Source organism: Apium graveolens, chromosome 10 (genome assembly GCF_009905375.1).
Source record: "Apium graveolens cultivar Ventura chromosome 10, ASM990537v1, whole genome shotgun sequence".
NCBI lineage: Eukaryota > Viridiplantae > Streptophyta > Magnoliopsida > Apiales > Apiaceae > Apium > Apium graveolens.
The window spans coordinates 228,082,128-228,107,645 of record NC_133656.1 but is presented as its reverse complement, the minus strand read 5'-3'; the positions used below and the strand labels follow the sequence as shown (position 1 = coordinate 228,107,645).

The following is a 25,518-nucleotide window of genomic DNA, read 5'->3' as shown; positions in this document are numbered from 1 at the left end:
CGAATGAGTATCCGTTCTCATAAATTATAAGAATGATCGAGAATCGAAACCAAAACCTGGTATAATAGAAGATAAATTCTTAAGTACTTAGCTTTCAACCATGCTCAACGGGTTCCTAAGTACATGCATGATTAACCAGATATAATAACAATTTATAAGAGCATCTCCAAGGGAGAGCACCTGTTAGCAATAATATCTACATGGCAACCCTAATTTTAAAAAATATAGATAATATGTAAAAAAATAGTACTCCAAGGGAGACACCTGTTAGGTAAAATTTTAGATACCGAGAAAAAGGCACGCTACATTTGTTGAATGAGGGACTATCATCTATATCTGGGCCCTGTCATTTCCCTCTACAATATTTCTCCCGCGGCTTGTTTTCCCTCCACTGTACACCTTCCCGCTACAACATCTGGATTCATCAAATATATATAATTAAGGTTTGGGATTTTAGAATTGAGTGGAGTTTTACAAAAAATGGATGGATCTTTTGTATCTCTGCTTAATGATGGTTCATTTGAATTTGAAGATATGGTATTCTCTCAACCTTCCCATCAATCTCAATCTCAGTCCCGGTCCCAATTGCAGCAAGAGGCTTCAAGACAGAAAAAAGGGGAAAAGATCAAAGAATTTCTTAATTGAAGAGGACATGCTGTTGGTTTCGGCTTGGCTGAATGTAAGTATGGATCCGATACAGGGTAATAATCAGACACATACATGTTATTGGAATAGGATTTGGAATTATTTTCATGAAAATAAAGAAGGGCTTGTAAGTGATCAGAGTGTTAATTCCTTGTGTAATCGATGATGCACAATCAATGAAAAAGTGGCTAAATTCATTGGATTTCATAATAAAATATCGGGAAGAAATCAAAGTGGATTATCTGAGCAAGATAAGGTATTGCTTCGGTTAATATTTTTTTGTTGTTTTTGTTAATATGGGATGTCTCTTAATTTTCAAGATTTTATTCTTATTGCCATTTTCTTGTTTACCCAATTCTTGCTTGACTTCACGTTTATCAAGAATCTCTATTTGTATGCATCATTTGTGTGTGATTATTTTGTATGCTTAGTTGTTCTTGAATTTTTTGACCTTGTAAGTGTAGATTGAATATTGACAATGTGGTTTATTGTTTTTTGGGTACGTGTAAGAAATTATATCATGTGGTTTATGGTGTATCACGAGTTTTGATTAGCTAACAAGTACCAATGAGATTATGGTGTAGAAAATGAGAAGTTTACAATTAAGATTAGACAATGTACAAATTTAGAGTCAGGGTAGTGAAAACAAAGGTTTCCTCAAGGTAGAAGTACTTGTGAAGAACATGTTTATGTTTCTCTGTATGTTAACATAACATGACTCTACTTTTTTGAAGTTGTGTGTTCTAGTAGTCTGGAATCTTAATTTACCACTATATATATACAAGTTATTTTCTTACTCAGGCCAAATAAAGACCTGCAAACTCCAAATTGATGATAATAAAACTAACAAAAATCTAACTAAACCAATCTTAGTAATTTGATCTTGAAACACTGTTTTTGTCTGTTTATTAAAGTGCATTTCATCGACTTACCTAAAGCTAGGCTGCCTGTTTCCTTCAGTCTCTATTTATTGAAGAATCTGCATTGCGAAACCAATAGCACCTCCCGGTCTTCCAAAGTTGGTATGTACTTTAAAATATACAAATGATTTAATAACAAAAGATCAGAATTATTCCTCTCTTCGCTATAATTTAATTCATAATTTAATGATCATTATATCAAGATAACCTTTTTCAGTAATTTTGCAAGAGACTTCATATACATTTTCTCTAGACTTATTCTGCATTCATCAACTTCATGTTTGCTCTAATTGTCCGAACCATCTGGCAGCAGTATAACTATGTAATTGAGCACAATCTTCATAGTATATAACTCTATATCATAATATCAAAATATGTGTCCTTACAATTCTTGTTCAGTACTGATCTAGTAGCAATAATGTAACTCACTAACTCTAAAACATAAAATCACATATTGGTATCTGTTTAAAATGTCAAGGGTAGCAAGAACTGCAAATATAATAAATACTACAAAATATTATTAAAACCTTGAACTAATAGTTTTCAGTAAAATCAAAATTGTTTGCAAACCAGCAAGTACGAGCATAAATGGCCATATCGCGGTGGAAGCAACCTTACATCACATGACATTATTCCTGGATTATAGTGGACATTGATATACCAGGAGGCAGAAATGACCTTGCATGTAGCATTATTGTTAGATTATGATACCCAGGACTACAAGGCTGCAGCTTCTGCTGCAGAAACCGCGAACTTGCCATGGAAGTCTTGACAACTCATATAGGAATAATTTAAGTTCTGATGTTCTCTTAAATGTAGTATGTTATGTCTAGGGGTGCTATGTGATTTTTTGGCTTGCAACTTTTGATGTCCTTGATGAGTTGCATAAGATTGATTTTGCCTGTAACATTGCTTGGAATTTCGGATGTGCATATACTATAACATTATACAGATCAATGATGTTTTTTTTAAAATGTGATCATATATGTTTTTGATGTATATATTTGTGCTATCTAAAAATAATAAGCTATATAGTAATACCATCTCCAAAGAGTCCACCTTTGCTAGACTTGAGGTACTTGTATACTGGTGCAGCATTGGATTCATTGACAGAGTTATGCTAATTGTCCTTATTATTATATTAACTAATGAGTCTATTAACCTGAGTCCTTATTATCAGTAAAACATGCCTAACAACAACAGAAGCATAGCAGACGAGAACGACCTGCACCAATGCAGTTTCGGGGCCCTATGTTAGGCAATTTTCTGGATTGGTATCTGTTAAACTTCGTTTTCCATATATTCTTTAAAAGACATGTATTACGCCATTTGTTGTTAAAATTACTATATCAAATCAACTGTACTGCTTTGATTACATGGAACAAAATTATATTCAGAGAAAGCAAATCATGTACGCATGTGTTATTTTGGGAGAAATGCATGTCCACTTTAAGAACTCAAAATTCATCTATATTACATTGTATTTTTGCATGCTCTTCCTCCCTGTATCCTGAAGTATAATTTAAAGTTGCTTTGTGGTCCATATGGGGAAATTGAAGTTTATTTCTAAACTCCAGTATGCTACTGTGATCTAAACTCAAACTTGTAATATCTTATTTATTTTATAATGCAGGTAGATCAAGCAATAGAGATGTGTGAGACAGTACTGAAAGAGAAATCTATTTTCATTCGCCACTGGAATGCGTTACGATTCTCACCAAAATATCAAGCGGGTTTGAAAAAGAAAAATAAGCCAGCCAAGGACAAATATGTATCTTCACGGTCCATTAGCAGTCAAAATCCTAATAGCCTAGAATCCGATGAAAGAATGGAACGACCTATTGGCAGAAAAGCTGCAAAAAAGTTAAAAAATGCTGCAAATGAAGTCATGGATGAGGAGAGCCTGGAACTTCTTAAAACAATGCAGAAAGATGCATTAGTCATTGCTTCTGCACGAAGTGAATCGGTTAATATCAGTTTGCAATTGCAAAAGGAAATGATGCAGTTACAGAAGAAGGAGTTACAACTTCGTTTAGCAAAGGAGGAACGAGAAAGACTGAAGGAGGAGCACGAAAGGGAGGTTTACGAAGCGTCTATCATGGCCTTGGATACTAGTAAAATGCCACTAGATCAATCAAAATACTATGATGCCCTCAAAGCAAGGATAATGAGAAACATAACATTATTTTTGTAGCTTCTTTTTGAATTTAATTTGTGACTATCATGTACTTGACTTTAATTTGCAACTACAAATGTGCTTGAATAATTTGCTTATTTTATTAATCAATAATCTTTATTGTTCAAAAGCAAATTAGATAGACAATTACAACTTAAAAAAAATATAAAGTTACATAACAAGCTGAAAAAATTATAATGTCTCTTAATCTGCATCACGACCATGAATCTGCCAAAGATGCTCCACAAGATCATTTTGTAACTGAAAATGAGCTTGTTTATCTCGAATTTGCTGGTGCATTTGTACAAATTCCCTAAGCGTACTTGGATGAGTACGATCCGGATTAACAGTTGGCATTTCAGAATCTGTATCAAATATTTCATCTTCCATATGTAATTTCCTTTCATCTCCAATAATCATATTGTGTAGAATTATGCAGGCTGTCATAATATACTTCATTGTGCCCACATCCCAAAATCTTGATGGTCAACGAATCATTACAAATTGAGATTGTAACACTCCGAATGCTCTCTCCACATCTTTTCTAACAGATTCTTGTGCATGTGCAAAATGCTTACTTTTGTTACCTTGAGGTTTTGAAATAGTTTTGACAAATGTTTGCCAAGAAGGATATATACCATCAGCCAGATAATATCCCATATTATATTCATGTCCATTGATGGTAAACCTCACTTCAGGTCCACGACCTTCCACCAACTCTTCAAATAAATGAGATCGGTCTAATACATTAATATCATTTAATGATCCTGGCAATCCAAAAAAAGAATGCCAAATCCACAAGTCTTTTGAAGCAATTGCTTCTAATATAATAGTTGGTTCATAAACATGACCTGTGTACATACCTTGCCAACCAGTTGGACAATTTTTCCACTTCCAGTGCATACAGTCAATACTACCCAACATCCCAGGAAATCCTCGTTGTTCATTTTCTCTTAACAATCTAGACACATCTTCATCATTTGGCCGTCTCAAATATTCAGCCCTATAGACTTCAACTATTGCTTTAACAAATCTCTCTATTGCTGTACTCTCACAAATTCGAACGTAATCATCAACAGCATCACCAGTTGTTCCGTATAAAAGCATCCTTAGTGCAGTTGTCACTTTCTGAAATGATGATAGTCCACGAAATCTTACAGCATCAGTTCGTTGAGTAAAATAATTATCATGAGCTTTAACATTTCCTTCAATGCGTAAAAATAATGATCTACGCATCCGAAATCTTCGACGGAACTGTGCTTCTGTATATATAGGCGTATTAGAGAAATAATCACGATATAGTCTAGTATGACCTTCTTTTCTACTACGATCAATCACACGATGATTCAATGTAAAACCTCCATGACGCGGGATAAAATTCACTCCATATTGCCGATGATGAAAGTAAGTGGCACTCATTCTGATTCTTGCTTCATGCTCTTCTTCTTCCGCTTGCATGATATCAAGAATCATTCTTGTAGTGTTATCCATTACTGATGAATATTTTATAATTGAGAATGAATTGAACCCTAACCTAGCACTATATATATATGTATATAGGTCTTTATCATTTATAATAATTATATTTAATATATATATATAATTACTAATTTAATCTTATATTTTAACTTTATGTAATATTAATTGTAAAAATTTAATATCAAAAAGTTGTAAAAAAATTACTGTTAACCAATTTTATTAATTACGTATATAATAATTTTGTTGTACATTTTTATATAAAAACTATTAAAAATTATTTGGATAAAAAAATTAGTTAAATATTTTATAATATATAAAAGTAATGTTTGTCAACTAATTTTTTTCATGATTTAAATATTTTAATAACATCAGTAAATATTTTTATTTTATACATATATATATATATTATTTGCACTTATATTGAGTTAAAAAAAATTAATTTTTATTAATAATTTCTTACCAACCCTTTTTGATAAAAGATAACCGTTGAAATTTGAAAATAACAATAAAAACTGTTTTTTGAATATAACTAATCATTATAACTAATATCACTGAAGCACAATTCCTTATATGTTCATCAATTTTTATATAATATCTATTTTCTACTAATATAAATAATGAATATAACTACTCCCGTGGAGATGCTCTAATAAATTATTTCATGGACATTTTATGTAAATTTGTTCTGTATATTTTGGTATACTGAAGATTTCGTATGGATTGTTGCATTTTGACCACTTAGATGAATATGAATTTGCTTAATTTTGTTTAAAACATCGATCAAAATCTTGATAGGCTTGAAAATGAAAAAATCGAAAGAAATATTTAATGGTGCCATGGTGAATAAGGAAAGTAAGACCGTAGGACGCAGAGAAAGTTCACTGAAAATCCTTTTCTCTATTTGTTTAATGCATTATAAATTTATCAACAATTTCTCAAAAAAAAAAATTATTAAACAAAATATAAAAATGTATTATGGATAAAAAATGAATTTTAAAAAAGAATAGGCAAAAGGAGGTTGTTTGGTATTGGTCCCATCATCACGTGAAAGTGTTGTTCGATGATCCCATGGAGCCCATTATCGTAATTAGCCAAATTTGTACTGAATTCACATGTGTTTCGTTCTTTCCTCAGCGGCGTAAAATACATGTGCATCAAGTGTAGGTAGATAATATTTGTAGTCAGGTAAAGGTCCATGATCACCATTAATCACCCCAGCCCCCTTGCCAGCTGGGGTTGCTTGACTTCGAAGTTGATAAGGTTGCTTCACTGTGCTTGTTCAATCACCAGGCACCATTGTTGAAAAAATATATACCAGCACACTAGCGAAGAGAGAGAGTGTGTGAGAGAGAGGAGAGAGATAGAGGAAGGAGAGAGAGGAGAGAGAGAGAGAGAGAGAGAGAGAGAGAGAGAGAGGGATAAGTTTTACCGATGGAGAGAGAAGAGATAAAGTGTGAGATTGAAGAAGCAGAAGAAGAAAATGAAGCCTTGCAAGTAAGGCAGAGTACGAAATTACCTAATAACCTGAATTTAAATTGTGCTGAAGATGATGACGAGTTGCAATTGCATAGTGATTTTAACCAGGAAAAGGTGGATATTAATTTTGTAGCTGATGATAATTTGGTATCTGCACCAATTGAGGAGCTCAATTTAAATTTTAATGGAGAAATTGATGACTTAGAAGCAGAATCAAAAGAACAAGTTGATTCAAATAGCTCAGAGAAATGTGTTTCTTATCAGAATGCTAAAGGTACTTTAATTGAAAAAAATTCTTAAACCCTACACACATAGTGTTCCCTACCCGTGGACCATATGTGTCTATATTTTATCTGTGTATGTATAGTGCTATATTTGTATGCAAATTACTTTTTATTTTTGCTTATATACTTATTAATAGAAGATTAATATATCCTGGATAAATTTATGTTCTGATTCGAGCTTCGAATTGAGGTAAACAGTGCAGATCTGCTTGAACATGTTCATGTATGCATTTATTTAGTTTTTTTTTGTTTGCGGTTGAATTCTGGATTTGCTAATACTGATAGTTTCACTGTTAATTTATCTGCTTCACATATTTTGGCTCAATTGCGGTGACTAATAAATTATTAAGCACCGTAGAACTTGTTTGATAATAGTTACGAAACATGAGGCGAGCAAGATCTGTTATTGAGAGTTTGCAGTTCGTATTTCAAATAGAGGATTTAGATTATGTTTTTGGTATTTAGCAAAGTTGAATTATGCTTTGTGTATACATATTAAATTCAAGAGGGAAGACAGCAATCGGATGTGCAGCATTCACCTATGTACTATGTCTCTTTGCTTCCTATAAAATTTTGAGTTCTTATTCATACACATGAATTCACTTTCTTGTATTGATTTAGCCTTATATACTCAGAAAGCTTACTTGGGCAATGAACAAGTATCTATATTTGTGTGAATGCAGGTACGGGATCCAGTAACGGGTTATTTTCAAATGGGCATAGTAGCATTGAACATGCTGCTCCAGAGAAAATTAACAGGGACAGCGAAGTAGATGCGACAAGAAAGAGTTTGAATACTAGACAATGTTTGAGCCAGGAAAGTGAACTTGAACATGAAAAGCAACATGGCAGTTTGTCCGGTTCCAGTCCTTTGCCTTCTGAAATTTCTCCAGAAGAAGATAAAACAAGTTTAAATTCATCTGGCAATAAATCGATACAAAGTTCAGATACTAACCTACTATATGCGAGCAATCATGAAGCTTCTGAGTTGGATGTTGAGGGAGTTCTGAGGAAACAAGATACACATGATTTATATTGTCCCAACTGCAATTCTTGTATCACCAAGAGGGTGATCATCCGTAAAAGGAAACGCAGACTTCCAAATTTAGGCGAAGAAGGTAAACGTAACAAATTGGAGACCGTTGCTGGGCCTTGCCCAATATCTACATCTGTGCCAACACCCAGCAACACATCCCAAGATACAGTTGATACTTGCGTGGATGGTAGTGGAGCACCTGCATCTAATAATATTGATCAAGATCAAGAACCAGATGTATTCAGATGCTTATCTTGTTTTAGCATCTTCATTCCCACAGGTATATATTATTTGTGTGATGGAGAATTTTTTGTTTTCCTAGATTTCTACTTTTAGTGATGATGATGATGAGTGATGACTATGACGAGTTTTTTCGCCACAGATGTTGCTAAAGGTCCGAAAATTAATAGGTTCTGCATCTTAAATGCTCTTAACTTTTCCAGGGACTAGGTATAACTTGTTAGACTAACTATCTGTCTTGATAGTAGGTGCCAAGAGGCCACTAATCAACTGAATCTAGGTTACTAGCAGAATAAGTATATAGCACCTTGGGCGCTAATAATACAACACGACCTCTGTTAATGCTTTATGTAGATGAAATGTTCAGTGCTAATACTCGGAGCATCAGGAAGGTATTACATGTTAGTGCCTTGCATTTATTAAGTAAATTTATTTTAAATATACCTATAATTTTACCTTAAGGACTACATGGTTCTGATGGCACAAACCAAACCAAACACAGTTCCTGGAATATAGATTGACCTTATCATACCTTGCTTAGATGAGCTGGTGTCGGCTACTGGTAAACGTGAAATATTCAGAGAATGCTGTATTAAATTCCGAAAATAAACGTCTCAATCAATCCTTCTGGCAATAGGGAAATCACTTCTTTCCATAACTGCCAATAACAATGTATCTCAATAATATTAACAAGAAAGCTGTTTTACACATTATATGCTTCGATTACCATGCCACAGATAATGACCCAAGTTATTAGTTAGATCAGTTTCGAACTTTATGGACGCTTAAGTATCTGTATGGAGTTAACTCTGTAGAGGTTTTTTGTCCCCCCGTGTTTAATTTTAGAATTGCTGCATCGATAAAACTTGACTGATTTACATAGTAATGTATCTTTGATTTCAATTTTTCTGGTTTGCTGTCTCCAAAGTTTATTTTAACTTCTCTAACAATCTGACTGGCAAGTGGCAACTTTCTCTTCGATGTTAATGTGGGAGACTTGGTTAAATATTTCCCATATTGCATGTTTCTTCACTCGAGTTTATATCCACTGCTAACTTTAATGAGCCTCTGAAATGTACATTTTATGTTGCATAAATAAATCAAAATCATCAAGATGGATGCTTCGGTTCACTAGCAGTGCGAAAAGTATGATATTTTCCAACTTAAGAATATAAATTTAGTGCTTCATCCATTTTGTATGTATTTTACTGGCTTCTTCTTTTTAAATAGTTGGTCTCATATGACTAGTATGCGTATGTTTCTATCTACGTTGTAGGTGATGGCTTTAAGTTGTTCCGAATGTTTGGAGATAGAAGCGACAAGGATAATTTGCAAGATCCTCCACAACCACAAGTTCTGAAGAAAAGCTGGTTTTCAACTCTTTTTCAGTCAGACACAAGTAAGTTTACAAAGTGCAGTAGAAATATATGTTGTTTGACCATAGGTTAACTATTCGATCTTGTCAAATTTGATTTCTGACCTAAGTTAGTGGGATAATGTATCTACTAAAATATGTAGATAGGCACATTTTCTGCTCTGGCCAACCTATATGAGGTCTGATTATGGGCCAAATGTAATTGTAATATATGTATTGTTTGTCGGAAAAAAATTCAAATTCATGATCGTAACCGAATTGGTCCTTTAGTTTTTATCACAGAAATAAAAAGTACTGGAACTAATCATACGTGCTTTCATTTTTATTAATAATTAGTGCTTGTGTATGGATTCTATAATGAATCCTGGCAACTTAGTGGCTACAAATGAGTAATTTTTTAGGGTCAATATGTGCATCAAATATTATTCTTCATATGCTCAAATGAGAATGTGGATGCATCATAAACCAATTACAATCCGGCAAATATTAAGTTAAGTTTTGTCATAGATTGTCTAGAGCAGTGGTTGATCAGAAGAAAATTGACAGCAGGGGCTGTCAGGTGCAATTTAAATTATAGAACAGAATAGCCGAAGGCAATAAACAAGAGTGGAAGACAGTACAAGTACTTATGTGTAAATACATTTAGCTCGTATCCCCTTTTCTCTTGTGTAAAGAGTCCTCAAAGAACCTACTTCCTTATATAATGATATGGATGAAGGCAATTACATCCCTATATTCACGCCTTACATATATATATTACAAGTTATTCGTGGTTGTATGGTGTCCAGAACCTTATCCATCATCATCAAACTATAAGCTCCTGAGTGTTTTGGTGCAGAAGAGGCACATTCTCAACAGCTTGGTGGCAAGATAAATTGATATACAGACATTAAATTAAATTAATAGATTGGATTGTTGATTAGAATATCACCTCACTGGATAATGTTTATCTAATAATCTCTCGTTGAAGTCCTACTATTCTTATGTGAAATCCCATGCAGGAGTTGGTGCCAGTGCAGATGCAGAAATAATTGGCACTGAAGTGTTTATTCCTTCAAACTCGACAAGCCAACAAAATGGTAGTGTCTCACCAATACATGAATCTTTCTCTCATACTCAGACCAATTTAAGCCAAAAACCTATAAAGTCTAATTTCAAAGAAGTTATGGAGCATGGAACTAATAAATCATTTCCTCAAAAAGTTAGTCTGGCAGAACCTGAAAACTTAGATAATCTTAGGGATCAAGTTTCTATGAACTTGAATGAGGAGAATGGGGAATCCTCAGAAAACAAAACTCCCTCAGATGCAATTTATGCTGATGGAAAAAGTGTCCAGAGTGAAATCAGTGGATCTAAGGAAGGTGGCATTAATGTTCCGTCTCCTTCATACTATGAGGTGCTACGTGGTCATGAAAGCAAACATCCGGGAATAACTTTGGCCGGCATCCCACCAACTACTTCCAGAGAAGCTGCGGAAATTTCTACCTTTAAACCTCAAGAAAGTGGACTCAAGTTTTTTATTCCTTCAGCTGTCAGTTCTAATACTGTCGAGACTTCCCAAACAGACCAAAAGATCAATGGAACAATACCAAGTATAAATTCAGGTACATGATTTGACACCATAATGTTGGCAAATAGCACTATTTCATGTTTGACCATAACCTACTATTTTTAATGTTTATAGTCCTAACTTCAAATATCGTAGTAGTAACTAATAATATCGTTCTCTCGAAGAATTGTTATAATATGCTACCCATCTTCATCTTCTGTAGATGAAGAATGTGTGTCAATCATCTGAAAAATACTCAGGGCATCTGTTGTGCCCTCATTAGAAATTTAAACCAAATTTACCATGAATTTTAATACCAGAACTCGAGAAGTTTTGATTAGGTCTAGTTTTTTAGCTGTGTTTTTCACGCATATTGAACAATGACTTTGCAGATGAGAAGGAAACAGCTATTTTATTACGGACACCTCTATTACTCCATGAAGAGTCGCCTACCATCAGCAAAGTGAACATAACTTCAAGTACACCTCTTCAGAATGAGCAAAAAAGTAGTGCATTGCTTCTATCCAAATTTGCAACCCAAACCGGAAATGAAGAAGTCACAACAAATGATGAAGGTTTGTGAGTAGAAATATTGTGCTTTTACAGCTTGAGCAACCTACACAGCAGTTGCATTTGTCAATCTTGTTTTGTCCTGCTGAATAATAGATTGGGTAATTAAAATATTTTCATGTGATTATATATGCCGGACTTGTGGATTTACAACTAATCAAAATTTTATCCATGTAATTTCATTATTTGCTTTGTAAGTTTGTCCTGATCTCCACAGATTTAGGTTTTTACATTATTGTTCGCTAAGTTAGTTCAATCCTCTGCTTGTATTTTATTTTTGTATTTTTTAAGTAAAATTACTTATATCTGATGACAACTGATGGTGCAACAATTGCGAGCAGATTTGAAAGTTGCAGCTTGACACAGTTAAATTGAGTTTCATTATTTGTCTATGACCAACAAAGGTTTAACCCTTGTTGTAGGTCATGCATAGCAGCCAATATGCTTAATCTTTTGTGGCATCAAAATTGTTTAGGGAATGATACCCTAAACAATAGCATTAAGATATACTTGTTTCTTTACCAGTTGCAAGGTCATATAGTGCATTTGACGGGAAAGATTAATAGCATTAAGATAAGCTAGAATCTTCCTCTGCAGTTCATATCAAACAAGTATTCATATACTCCTTTTCTTCGTCTTGAAACTTGTAATTGGGCAGGGAATACATTGTAAAATATTTTCCATTTTGAAAGTCAGAAGCAGTTGGTTTCGTTCTTCTCTCTGCTTATAGACCAGGGATACATAGTTGTAGTTTAGATGCAGTAATTTTGTGGCTATTGAAGTTGTGGATCACAATCCTATTTGTTTGTTCTGAAGCTGACAAGGTTCATTCCGAAGGTTATCAACATAACAACATATACAAAGCAGAGGCATATAGAGATGAACCCCTGAAAGCTGATCAAAGTACCCCAATTCCAGTAATCCAGAACACTCTATTGCTCAAGGGAAGACAAATTGATCTCAAAAACCCTTTAAAGGATACAGATGCTCCAAAAAGTTCAGGTGAGAAAATTAAAGCTACCTAATTAATCATGTTCGAAATTTGTGCAACTGTTATTGAGGTCTGTCATTTTATTTTTAAAGGGCTATTGCTTCGTTCAGCTAAAATGGTGACTGCACAGAACCCTTTCTCTCAGGATATAGATTTACCTGCATTTATTACATACATTTCAACTTGCAACTGGATTTCGTCTAAATTAGAAATATGTCTTGGGCATTACGGAGCATGTGGATTCTGCTTATTATTTTGCACTTTGTCCCATCCAGATTTTTTAACATGAAGAAAATGAATGCTTGTCTTGAATTATTTTAAGAGATCATGCAGGACCTGAGAGCTGGCAAGCGAAAAGCCAGAGAGCCATTGTATTCTATGGCTTGTACTAATATTCCCTAATTTTACACCAGAATCAATCATGTTCAGCTGAAAAAGATTAGTAAACATCGCCAAGGGACATTGTTGTGGTATCCATTAGTTTTTCAGAAGATGTCTCACCTTAAACAGATTTACATCTACTCACGTTTTACAAGTAGAATTGAAGCAATCATCAGTGCTAAGGCTTTCATTGGTAATTACTAATGCAGTTTTTTGTTTTCAATATGATGCAGTCAGTGATACGATAGTAATTGAAAGCAGTCAAACTGAAGAGCCTGATGCGCAAGTTCAGAATTTAACTAATGCAGCAGAAATTGGAAATTTGCAACAACTAGAGGCTCGAATACAAATAAATGAACAAAGAGGCATATCTACAGAAGGAATTCAAGGACTGGATATAATTAAAAGCATTGTGTATGGAGGATTAGTAGAATCAATAACAAGCCTTGGCGTCGTGTCATCTGCGGCTGGCTCTGATTCTCCCACATGTAAGTTTCCCATATTTGTTGTGTTTTACCTACGTTTTGGATAATTTACATGCTTTTACTCAAAGTTGCCAGTACATAATATCTTAACTGTGAGATGTGTGTAAGTGTCTAATTGTTAAAGAGTGAATTATAGCTGGCCCATCCGGAAAGACAGTGATATTCAGTTTAATTTAGCTCAATTATAAAAATGGTGATATTTGATTCATAATTATAATAAATTACATAAAGAGATTATGTTAACAGAAAGTGTCAGAAACATGGACCTTACCCCCATGGTTCATTAATTAGTTGATGCCACAGTTTGATATATTCCGCTTGGTTGTTTCTTTATTTTTTGGTTGTCAGGTTTATCAATATCTTGCAATGTGAAATGCTGATGATGAGCTAAATAATAAAAACACCAAATTATCGTTAAACTTGAGTCTGTGACTAAAGCAAAACTGCATGTATTGATTAATTAAAACACATAGCACAGGGATATATATTCATCAGCTCGCTCTCTGACCTGTGTGCCTCCCAAGAACTCTGCATATATGACAAGAAAGAACAGTTATTCCTGGCAACATCTTTAACATTGTACTTACAGGCAATAAGAACCCTTACCGTCTTGGGATGTATTGCTTCAAACTCTTTTGCAGTCTTAATAGTTTATAGTTTTTATATTTTTGGTCTGACAAAGTAACAATGATGTCAATCAGAGTGTCACTAACATCTCTTTTATTGTAGTGAATGTTCTGGCTCTGGGATTGGGTGCTCTTATTGGAGGACTAATTGTTATTGGTCACAATGTAAGTATTGTTTTCTTTCAAGTGTAACTTAATGTGGAGACTTAGTTCAGGTTTGGTGTTATGTGATCAGAGTATATTTCTATCTTCAATATTTATTGTTGAGTATCTAGAAGTTTTTTCAATAGCTAATTGAGTAGCTAAGAAGTTAGACATGAAACCTTTCGTGAAACTAGTTAAACAAAAAGATTATTATAGCAGAGTTTTGTTACATTAGGACCTTACAGTCAGCCTAAGGAGTTTTATATATGTTCTATGGTGTGTAAAGCATGCATGCAGAGTGTTTACAAAACATTGCAGTACATATATTAAACTCCAAGTCATAACTTTAAGGTCGTACAATAAACTTTTGCCTAATTATCGCAATATATTACTAGTAGATATCTAATTATATGTGCTATGTGTTATCATAATTTAGGCCATGACCTTTAAAGAAACATTAGACAGTCTTGTGATGCAGTCAGAATACCTGCATATTTAACAAAAAAAATCTTCTACAGATTTGGGAACTGAAATATGATAAGAAGACTGAAGCATCTGATCAGTTAGATGAGGAAGTAGACCGTTACCATGAACAACTGGGCCACAGAAGGAATTTTCTGCTTCATGCAGTCGTTGCTATTATATCATTCCTTGTCTTTGGCTTAGTACCTCCTGTTACGTATGGCTTCTCTTTCCGGAAGAGTGACGACAGGAACCTCAAGCTGGTAAATGTTGCAGCAGCTTCGCTATTATCCATCATTATACTAGCCTCGGGAAAGGCATATGTTAAGAGGCCACCAAGATCTTATATAAAAACTGTACTATACTATGTTATAATGGGGCTAATGGTCTCAGGCATTTCTTATGGAGTTGGTAACCTGATCAATATGTTCCTGGAGAATCTTCATATATTCCAATCAGGTTCAGTTGTCACTCTGCCAGAGAATGTATTAATGAAACCAGCATGGGCATCCTACTGATACAGTGATATACATGTGTAATTTCTAGGATCATATTCACTAGATTAGGAATTGGTATTCCATAAGAGATTAACATTTTTGTGATAAATTTAAGTTTTTTGTGCTGTCCTTTTTTCAGTCTATTTCCGTTATAAGGTCAACTTTCTAAACTCCGGGTATGGATATTGTTATTGTGTGAGAGACCATTAATCTAAACTCCGGGCGTGGATAGCATTGTAGTGTGCTAAAAAGATCAAGCAATTTCCTTTCTGATAATCTGTGATAATAAGATGATCTGTGACATTTATTATCACAGATCTGCCACTCCGGGGAACAGTCTTGTGAGGTGCTTCCGAAGCCTTTCAGAGTCAGATATACTGTTGATGTTCTCAAAAATGCTTCCGAAGCCTTTCAGAGTCGGATATACTGTTGATGTTCTCAAAAATGCTACTCCTACCAAAAGTTGTTGAATCATAAGATTGATGCAGAATAGAGGTAGAACATTACTCAGCAAAGTGCAGCATTTTCGAGTCTCACCTCTTACCATACCACATTTTCAAAAATCGATATGGAAACTATAATTAATACTCTAACTGGGTTTCCCACTTCCCCTGGTCCAGAAAATATTTCTCGAGAGGTAAGCTAAGCCATATATTCTTCAAGGGTGAGCTAACCAAAGAAAATAAATGTGTTCAGGAAAGTGCCAAACAATTACTCATCACATATGCTTTTAAGTTTTGACATAGTAAGAGAAGTTGCTTTCTACCGGCATACTGGGACCATTGTGAGCAAGTCAAGTGATAGAAAATTTATCTTCTCTAGGGGTGGGCTAAGCATCTTATGCTTGCCAAAGTTTAACACAGGTTGATTTCCTACAGGGACCATCTTCTCTAATAACTTCATCATAGTAAGTCTTTTGCCATGTGACTAAATGAAATTCGTACTGATATCCAGCATACTTCAAGAATATTATTATGATCATAAAACAAATCCTTCGATGTAACGACTTTATATAACCAACTAGAAATTTGCTTTTGTAACACTTGTTTACTAATATAGTAATGATTAGCCAAATTTGTGCAAAATAAACGAAATCTGTTGCCCAGAAATGCTGAAATGTTTTTGGCTGGGGAGTATTCCCATTTAGAAGAGACAAATTTAGCACCAGGATGATAAAACACAAATTCAAGTAAACTTCGCAAAGAGAGACAGCTATAAGCCAGTAAACTTGGCTTTATTATAGCGCCTGAACAATTGCACACAGAAGAGATTATTACATTTGCACGTTCAAAAAAGATGACAACTTTGAAGACTTCAATGCATAAGCATAACAAATGGATTGCTCACTAATAGTTTTACAAGAGAATAGTTGGTACAATCATGACCAACTAGGACAAAACTCTGTTTTTTAAGTTAAAAAAACTCTGTTTCACGGTAACCAAGATCACCCTAGCTAAATGTCAATAGCATTTTATGGCATATATAGGAGTGACATGGGTAGGGATTTGCCTTGGAAAAAGCGACTGTAACATCTGTTCATCATTGCCCTAAGACCCAAACTATAAAATTGGTCTCCCAACCACAGATCCTCTGTCAATCTGACATGAAATTTTACTTGCTTTTACCTTTCTTCATCTTTGCCTTGAACCGAGATTTTACCAAGAGAGTCTGCACTGTGTTAACAAAATTTCCGGCGGCCATAACTATAAGAAGTATTCCGCAAGTAACCACCTATCAAGAGAAAAATGCAGAATTCATTCAAGTTGCATATAAGGAAGCAACAAACAAGGGGTGACAAAAAAAATTAAAGCCTTAGTTAATCAAAATTATCGTAGAGATTTTCACTTAATAGCCGCATATAGTTCTCACCTGCCACTCCGAAACAACACCAACTACTGCAGTTTTAAGCAACAATACTCCAACATATGCTTCAAAACCCTGAAACAAAAAAGCCAACATCTCCCCGTCATTAGCGTAGTCGGTCAATGAATAAACCTTGATCTTAAATGGTTGTTTGTGTATGACTAAGAGAGTACAACACCTCCCTCTGTCAAAAGAAGTGGTATTGTTTAAGGAATCAGAAGGGTAAGTAGCCTTACGTTGAAGATATGACAACAATTTTCATTGGCAGTCAAATTTTTTGATACAGTGTTCCTTGGGAATTGTGCAATATATCGGAAATATTATTTAAATATTATCATATACCCCGAAAAGATTACGCAAATTCCTTCTACCAAAAAAACTTCTCGAGTGGCATAGACTCAACAGATTAGAGAATTACACATACACACTTTCGATATAATTATTGCTTATCCTACAGTAAGGAGTTGTGTTCTTCACAAACACTACATTTTTTGCTATTTAAATGGAAAGTATAGATCTCTCATGAATCATGTTCACTTCACCAACTTCTAGAGAATGGAATGCAGGCAATTTTAAAGAAGCATGTTGAAGTAAAAAAATTTTTAAAAAAGCATAACATATAATGTTACTGTATCAACTTACTTGACAGATCATTTAAGATAAACAGTTAAGGAACACCACTTGTACTCTATACAAATTATATGAAGGACGGGCAAGTAAAAATTACTAAACTAAGAACGTTTATTATGAAGATCATGAAACCGCACTTCGCTACTATTTTCAAAATGGCTACTCAGGTTAGAATTATAAAAAAAAGGTAGACCTGTGAGCAAGCCATTATCAGAATTATTTTCAAAGTTTTTTTTAGTGCTCTCGACACCTGTTGATATCTTGTTAGCTCATGTTTATGATTGAGTAGGCAGTATACGTAGCAAGGCAACAAGGAAAGAGAATCCTAGTGGTTGTGTTATAGAGTGCCCTTTTCCGCAGTAAAAGGTAGTTCTTAAATAGTTGTGGTGAAAAGAAGATAGTCTTCCATCTTTCCTGCCAAACAAAGAAACAATTTCTATGACAATTTAATTCCTTTAGCTATCCATCCTAATTCATAACAATACATATCAAAAATTCCATTTACTATCAATTTCTCAAGAGCATACATTGTATATGAAACAGTACTAAAATTAATGAACCATGATACAAAAGAAAAATGGAGTAGACTAATTATAGAACTAGATGTCACACACATGAATACATGATACATAACACTAGGTGACTATAAAATTCGACGCATGCTGTGACATATATATATGGGTTTGTCTAGTGTGTGCCCATGGGCACATGCTAAGCACTAAAATTTATAAAGTTTGGAGTGTTTTGATTGGTGGAGTTGTTGTGAATGCAGGGGGGTCCACCATTATTAACAAGTGTTGGCCAATCAAAACAAGTCAGCCAAAATTATAGAAGTTTGTGCTTATTGTGTGCCCATGGGCACACCACTGAAAAACAGTATATATATTACATAATTCATCTCAACAGAAATTTAACATGCCTTGAGCAAAATTTTACACATTATCCAGGAAAGTTGTATTCAAAAGTGTGCAGTTATGACTTGCCTGCAATGTGAAGAGTATAGGGCACAGCAACCATAACTGGCCATCCACTCCAGCAGTTTCTCCCCACACAACATCCATCCTTTTAGCCTACCATTTTTTTATCAAGTATATAAGAATAAGATTATTTGTCTCATCCAGAAAAAAGTGCTTTCAAGTGGGCAAGGGGGAACAATAAGCATTGACAACCTACAGCTAAAATTTACTAGTGATGACTGATGAGGCAATTACTTTACCTTGCCAAGCGCAATACGAGTGTAGAGTCTCTGTCTTTGATATCTATTTTGCAGAAGCATCGCAATTCCTTGCATTATTGCCCATTTCAAAAACAGTTGCACACCTTTCTGCAGAAAAGACTTGGTTATAGTTATAAAAACAGTGAAAAGGTTAAATTGTTAAAAAAAAAAAATCTTGCCTGCTTCTGCTCACAATCAGGCTGTCGTCCTATTTCCCAAGTCAGACTGATGAGTGCCATAACTATTGCAAAGTAGTGATGATATATCCACCTGCAGATGCATATCTGTGATGTCCCATTCATGGTTGTAGCAACTAAATAAAATATAAAATATTATAAATATACATAAATAATACTATAATGAACCCAAGGAGCGTTCAAGCTGTCGCAAAGTTCCTCCTAGAAATGTCTACAATTCAATTCTCACAATCAGCTATCAAACATTTTAAATAATACTGTACAGGGAAAAGAGTTTCATAGGTGATAGGTCACTACAGAGAACTCATCTATATGTATGTGGATACTAAAGTCACACCATAAAATGATACTTTACTTTTCACAATAGTAAGGGATTTCGGTTGCAAGGAAATGTGCCTGCCAGAAGGAATAACATGTATATTCACTTGCTTAATGAAAACCTCAAACTGTCCGCATCTTTTTCAAGAGAAAAAAACAAGTTGTCACCATGCAAGATGGACTAAATGAATGGAGTGAAGTTTCTAGTTTAATTACCATGGACGAATATCACTTCCATTTAATCTCAAAATATTCTCCCGCAAGGCCAAACCTGTATATAGATATAGTAACCAGGACTGAAAGAAGAATGTTAGTATGCTTCGATATGCCAAGAAATTATTCATTTAGTTGATTTAATTAATACTATTTTATATTTTACAAACAAGTACCTGGTAAAGTTGCACTGGAAGTGCAGGTAAACATCCACCCCAAATCCATGACCTTAAGCAAAGTAGTAATGTTGGGAAAACAAGAAATAACAATGCAGTTCTATCCTGCGATTACAGGCAGTTAAAGAATCGATAGTCAAATATTAATTTGACAACGATAATGAATAAATCTACAGTCAGGCAACTGCAACTCTAACAGCATAGTTGCGTTCTTTTAAAAATTCATAGATTTGTTATCAAAAACTTATTCAATATCTGAGCCAAGAATATCTGAGTTCATTCCCAGTTTAGTCATGCATAGACTAGATAGCATGCTTATAAAGGAAGAACCAAGAATGCAACCAGGACACATAGCTCAGATTTGATACTTGAAAATTACAGGCCAACAATACTAATCTAATGGTTTCACCTACCCAACTATCTCAATTATCATCTGTAACAAGCTTTGCTAAATAACGTTTTGAACAAACAAACTCTTCAAATTTAATTGATTAATAAGAAACCTAAGCCTCTCACCAACACACACTACAGCCATCAAGTAAGTGTGATGCAGAAAGTTATCTTGTGGGCACAAGTTCTAAGGAATTAGATCATTAAAAGCCACAAAATCATAATCACCCTGACAGTACATTTATTTCGAACCACCAAACACAATGTCCAGTTTAATTTTATCTTTTTGCCTAAATATTGTCCCACATCCACTACATACCTAATACTACTATAACTGTACTCTAAGTTCTTTCTTAGTCATAAAAACTCTAAAACACACGACTATTTTCAAAATCTACTTGAAATTAATAGACTGATGTACAAAAAGCATTTAAATCATTGCTTAAACTTCTTACCACTAAATTATATAACAAACACAACACAAATAAATTTTATTACAAAAAACCACTAGAATCATACTCTAAAGCTATTGTACTCCTCCTTCACTTTGAGTTGAACATCTTTCCGAGTAGCACGAACATTAATCGGACCAATAAACATCCTCAAAAAGCTTCCTGCACACAATCACCACATCCTCAACACATCAATTCATTCAAACCCTACAAATCTAGCATCTACACTCACACACACCAAAACCTAACACCACACACACCTTGCGATTTACTCGGTAGAAACGACGCCGCATCGCCTTCACTCAGCACATACCTAGCTCTCCGCAACTCCTCTTCCAACTAAATAAATCAAATAACAACAACAATAACATCAAATTCAAACTAAACAACAAACAAATACACAAATTAAATCAAATAAACATAATAATAATGTGCATGTAAGCATAATAATCATACTTTTTCGGCATCTTTAGGAACTAAATTGCCGCGTTTAACAGAAGAAGAGATAGAAACACGGAGATTTTTGATATTAGAATCGAGCGTTAAGGCTCGTTGCCGGAGCGAAGCTTCTTCCGATGACGAACGGGAGATTAACGACGCCGACGATTCCTGTAACTCTTTAGCGAGCTCGGAGATTCTAGAAACTTCTTCTGTAACGTTTTTTTGTGGATTCTCGCCGGCGGTGGACTCGGCCATATCGGACAGAGATCGATTTGAATCGGTTTGCTGTTTTCGAGGTGTTTGTTTTTGTGCGGGTTTTTGGAATAAATATAGAGACAGGGATGTGTATGGGAATTGGGAAGTGTAAATATGTGAAGTGAGATGAAGATGGGGGGAAACAGGGATGTTAATTAGCCAAATGGGGGAATCTAATCTTGATTAGTAATGGTAATTAATTAATTAAAAAAGTGAGGGATATTTAATTGATGGATTAAATAAATAGCATTTAAAATATGACCACATTTAGCGAAACTGTAAGCTAACATTTTCCGTAAATTAAATTAGTCAATTTCTTTGACAAAAATAAAATGGTATATGTCTTAAATCCAAATGGGCCCTCATGTTTCTTATTTAGCTTTATGCACAAGTTGTGGAGTGAGCTCCTGTTAACAACATAAATTGTGGAGTGAGGTACATGGTTATTATGGTCTCAACTGACTTTGTTAGAATAAATTAGCAAAAAAATTGTTTTGCTAAAATAAATTTAATTTAAATAAAAGTTGCATTTAATTTCAAAATTAAATATTAGCTTTTTTAATCGAAAAAAACTTCTATATATTTTTTATACATATTTTCTTGTACATGTAATGTATGTGTTTTTGTCACGTGCAAAGGACTTTTAGAGCAACTACAATGACAGGTGTCAACGCCTTGTGCCATCACGTGACTTAATATTCTTGTTAGCATTTTATTGGAGTTATTGGGATGCCAAGTAAGGTGGCGTGGGTAATGAGGTGTCAAAAGTTGGCATCCCATAAAAATAGGTTGTAAACTTCATTTATGATCATAATAGTAAATAAACTATTATTCTTAAGCCTCCATAATTTGACTGCCCAATTTCGACCTCCCAACGTCGACCTACAAAATATATGAACCGTAAATATATATGGGTATTCAGCTTGTAACGAATGAGAAATTTACGTATGTATTATATTTATAATAAATAAGGCGTGTTAAGGTGTCATTTATGTGTGATTATCTGTTAAACCCTAATTGTTACGTGTCACGTGTATTCCGTGTCATTTCTGTATGTTAAAGTATTTTCCGGATGTTTTATTTCGTATTCATAGGTTTCATTTCAAACGTTTTACGACTCAAACCATGATTTTAAAGCCAGTATCTCAAATAAAATAATGGGCCTTATTTTTTATCAAACGGCTTTTACCATCGCATTATTCTGAACATCTAGATATTTTATAAATTTTCTCGTTTTACGAAAAATGACTTTTCCGGGCCCCATTGGGTGTTAAAAACCCCACAAAAATCACATTTTTATTTTTATAAAATTATAGGACTTTTATTTATACCATTTCTTTGTATTTTTGCAATATTCACAATTTTGGGAAATTTTGGCATATATATTGTATATATAAAATATTTATAAATTAAATTTTAATAACCAAAAATTATGAAAATTAGGGCTAAATATTTTTATTAAATGTATAATTAGCCCCTTAAATTTATTTAGGAGTATTAATTTTACAGCTATAAATACCCTAATTATTATTAATTTAATTAATTAAAAATCAGAAATTCTGCAATTTCCCCAATTTTCCAGAAATTAGGGTTTGGTGTTCTTTATTTCAACCGGAGATTTGATCGTGATTCCGACCTCCAAATCAGACATGTGAGTAGTCAATCGAAAGCTCTTGATCTCTACTTTCTATTTCTGTCGTTAATTTTATGTTTTGTTGCTTTGATTTTCAATTCGTATTTTAGGGTTTATAGTCGAATTGGGCGTTTTTAATTCTTGAATTGTTTGATGATTTTGGTGGTTCGTATAGTTTTCCCTGAGTCTTAGGAATGATTTTGAGTATTTAATTGATTGGTATAACCCCGGGAGGGTATGGTTCGAGTTCGTAGTTTTACCCGAATTTTTGATCGATTTTTTATGTGATTTTGATTGATCTGTGATTGTTGTGATGGTTGGGGATCGATTGTAAATGGTTTAAGCTTTGATTTGACACCCGAATCATCGAATTTGGTTTCCGTTTTAGCAAGACCCGTTTTTCCGATTTAACCCGCCGAAAAAGCTTCGTTTTTGGCCGGAGGAGACGACGGGGCTATCGTCGGTGGTTGCAGAGCGGGTGGTTGTGACGACGGAGTCGAGTGGAACGTGTGGGCAGCAAGAACGGTGTCGAACCATTACGTATTGACTTCGATTGAGCCTCGCCGGAAACAGACCCCGGTGCCGGATTCTGGGCAACCGGGCGGCTGTTCTTGGAGACCTGGTTTCGACCCGGTGTACGACCCAGGTTTGATCTTCAATACCCAATTTCCTTAACCAGATTTATGATTCTGGATTTTAATTATTTAATTATATTTTATAAAATCAAAGTTAGTTTTTATTAATTCTAAAATCAATTAAAAATTTGTTTAAATTCTGAAAAAAATATTATTAATAGTTTCTGAATTATTTTCTTAATTTATAAATTCGAATTTAGTGATTTAATTAAGTATATAATTATTTATTTAATCATTTATCTATTTATTTATTATTTAATAAGTTAAGTAAATGATTAATAAGTAAAGAATATAATTATTATCGAATATTAAGAGAAACGATTCGATAATTAGGGGAATAAAACGATTGACTCGTAATTACACGGATAATTGAACGATAAGTTCGATTATTATTATTATTATTATTATTAGTATTCGAACGATAGTTAATTATTCGTATAATATCAAAATAATTATTCGTAATGGATAATTAAATACAGATAGCTAATTTAAATCGTATAAATTATAATAAAAACTGTAATGTTTCGATAATTATGCGAGAAATGCGAATAACTCGTAGAAATATGAGTAGTGGATCGTTGAATCGAATTCTGATTCAAATAATAGTTTATTTATTCGATAGTTATTGTATCAGCTGAGTGTATCGATTATTTATTTGTAAATAATCGATCTAATCAAATAAATAATGATAAGTTGTAAATATTTGTAATAAATTGTGATTAATCCTAATAATTAGGGATTAATTATTTTAAATTACTAAATAATTATTTATTTGTTATTTATTTATTAAATCATTAAAAGTGATTAATTATTTCGATAATTAATCAAATAACTTTCAATAAATCATAACTTATTCATTTTAACTCCAAAAAATTATAAAAAAATTATTTTTGACTTTGATTTTTCTTAAATAATTATTTTAGAATTTAAAAATTTGTAATAATTATTTATTGTGAATAATAAATTGAATTATCAGTGCTTAATTGATAATAATTCAACCGTTAGTCCGAATTGAGCGAAACGAAAGCCATTTTACTCAGAAAAATGAATTCTTTTCATTAAAAATAATATAAAGACCTAATTTCTTCTAAAAATTAGTTGACTTTATTAATTACTTGATTATCAGTCGAAATGTGTACCGAGACGAGTCCAAAAAATTCCTGAAAAATGGGAAATGAGGCAGAAGGTGATCAGCGGAGCAATCAGCGAATCGATTTTTAATTCTAAAAATTATATTAACTATGAAAATGATTATGTGCTTATGTGCTTATGTGTATTATGTGGTTAATCGAGTCTTACTTGTTTATATGTAATATACGAGTCAGTCATAAGCGCATGGGTAGATGTTAGGAACGAAATGAAGTCGATTCCAGATGCAATTGAAGTACAAAATGACTTAACCAATCTATTTTGCTAACAGAAGCTAAGGCAGCAAGGCATGTCGAGTAGGTGATTTAATTGCAGTGAGTCGCGCAGAAGGCAAGTTTCTCCTTTATTCTACTTTCAGAATAGTAATATTCATTTCAAATTCTTATTACGCTTGTACTCTTTTAATTCTTTTATTCATATTTCTGTTCGATTCTTGAATTATTTTCTTCATTTGAATTCATTATTCATATTCCAATTATTACTCACAATTATTGATATATTCTGGTGGTTAGAATATATCAAAGCATACTGATCGTTCCGGTTGCTATTCCAGGGACTGGATAATACTACTTTTGGGATTAAGTCTACTTAATCCTAAGGACCGGAACATAACC

General features: G+C 33.7%; 2 protein-coding genes across 3 annotated transcripts; one reads left to right on the top strand and one right to left on the bottom strand.

The window, feature by feature from the left end:
• Positions 1 to 484: 484 nt before the first annotated feature.
• Positions 485 to 15,465, top strand: LOC141691928 (uncharacterized). The gene is made up of 12 exons (XM_074496677.1): positions 485 to 901; positions 3,199 to 3,755; positions 6,228 to 6,303; positions 6,673 to 6,970; positions 7,664 to 8,296; positions 9,533 to 9,655; positions 10,633 to 11,235; positions 11,573 to 11,755; positions 12,567 to 12,752; positions 13,356 to 13,610; positions 14,337 to 14,398; positions 14,896 to 15,465. Exons 2-12 carry the CDS (start codon positions 3,217 to 3,219, stop codon positions 15,355 to 15,357), a joined length of 3,420 nt encoding a protein of 1,139 aa, XP_074352778.1. The 5' UTR covers positions 485 to 901; positions 3,199 to 3,216; the 3' UTR covers positions 15,358 to 15,465.
• A 1,084-nt stretch (positions 15,466 to 16,549) lies between these two features.
• LOC141689975 (uncharacterized) lies at positions 16,550 to 21,607 on the bottom strand. 2 transcript variants are annotated; one of them, XR_012562627.1, is made up of 11 exons: positions 21,248 to 21,607; positions 21,052 to 21,130; positions 20,859 to 20,953; positions 19,950 to 20,054; positions 19,777 to 19,856; positions 19,225 to 19,315; positions 19,046 to 19,153; positions 18,813 to 18,899; positions 18,080 to 18,243; positions 17,206 to 17,274; positions 17,015 to 17,067 (listed from the first exon to the last, which is right to left on the bottom strand). XR_012562627.1 is itself a non-coding variant. In XM_074494531.1 (10 exons), the coding sequence occupies exons 1-10, from the start codon at positions 21,485 to 21,487 to the stop codon at positions 16,948 to 16,950; spliced, it is 1,074 nt and encodes a 357-aa protein (XP_074350632.1). In that variant the 5' UTR covers positions 21,488 to 21,606; the 3' UTR covers positions 16,550 to 16,947. The 2 variants fall into 2 exon arrangements, 1 of the variants encoding a protein (XP_074350632.1); XM_074494531.1 differs by lacking the exon at positions 18,080 to 18,243 and having other exon boundaries at positions 16,550 to 17,067; positions 21,248 to 21,606.
• Between the last annotated feature and the right edge of the window lie 3,911 nt (positions 21,608 to 25,518).

Excerpts from the sequence above, each read along its gene's own strand:
- LOC141691928 (XM_074496677.1), top strand. The coding sequence starts at position 3,217 with ATGTGTGAGACAGTACTGAAAGAGAAATCTATTTTCATTCGCCACTGG. Across the intron at positions 6,304-6,672 it reads ATCCCATGGAGCCCATTATC|TGTGAGATTGAAGAAGCAGA; the intron begins GTAATTAGCCAA and ends GAAGAGATAAAG. Across the intron at positions 14,399-14,895 it reads TAATTGTTATTGGTCACAAT|ATTTGGGAACTGAAATATGA; the intron begins GTAAGTATTGTT and ends AATCTTCTACAG.
- LOC141689975 (XM_074494531.1), bottom strand. The coding sequence starts at position 21,487 with ATGGCCGAGTCCACCGCCGGCGAGAATCCACAAAAAAACGTTACAGAA. Across the intron at positions 20,954-21,051 it reads TCTACCGAGTAAATCGCAAG|GAAGCTTTTTGAGGATGTTT; the intron begins GTGTGTGTGGTG and ends GATTGTGTGCAG. Across the intron at positions 19,857-19,949 it reads TTCCAGTGCAACTTTACCAG|TCCTGGTTACTATATCTATA; the intron begins GTACTTGTTTGT and ends TTCTTCTTTCAG.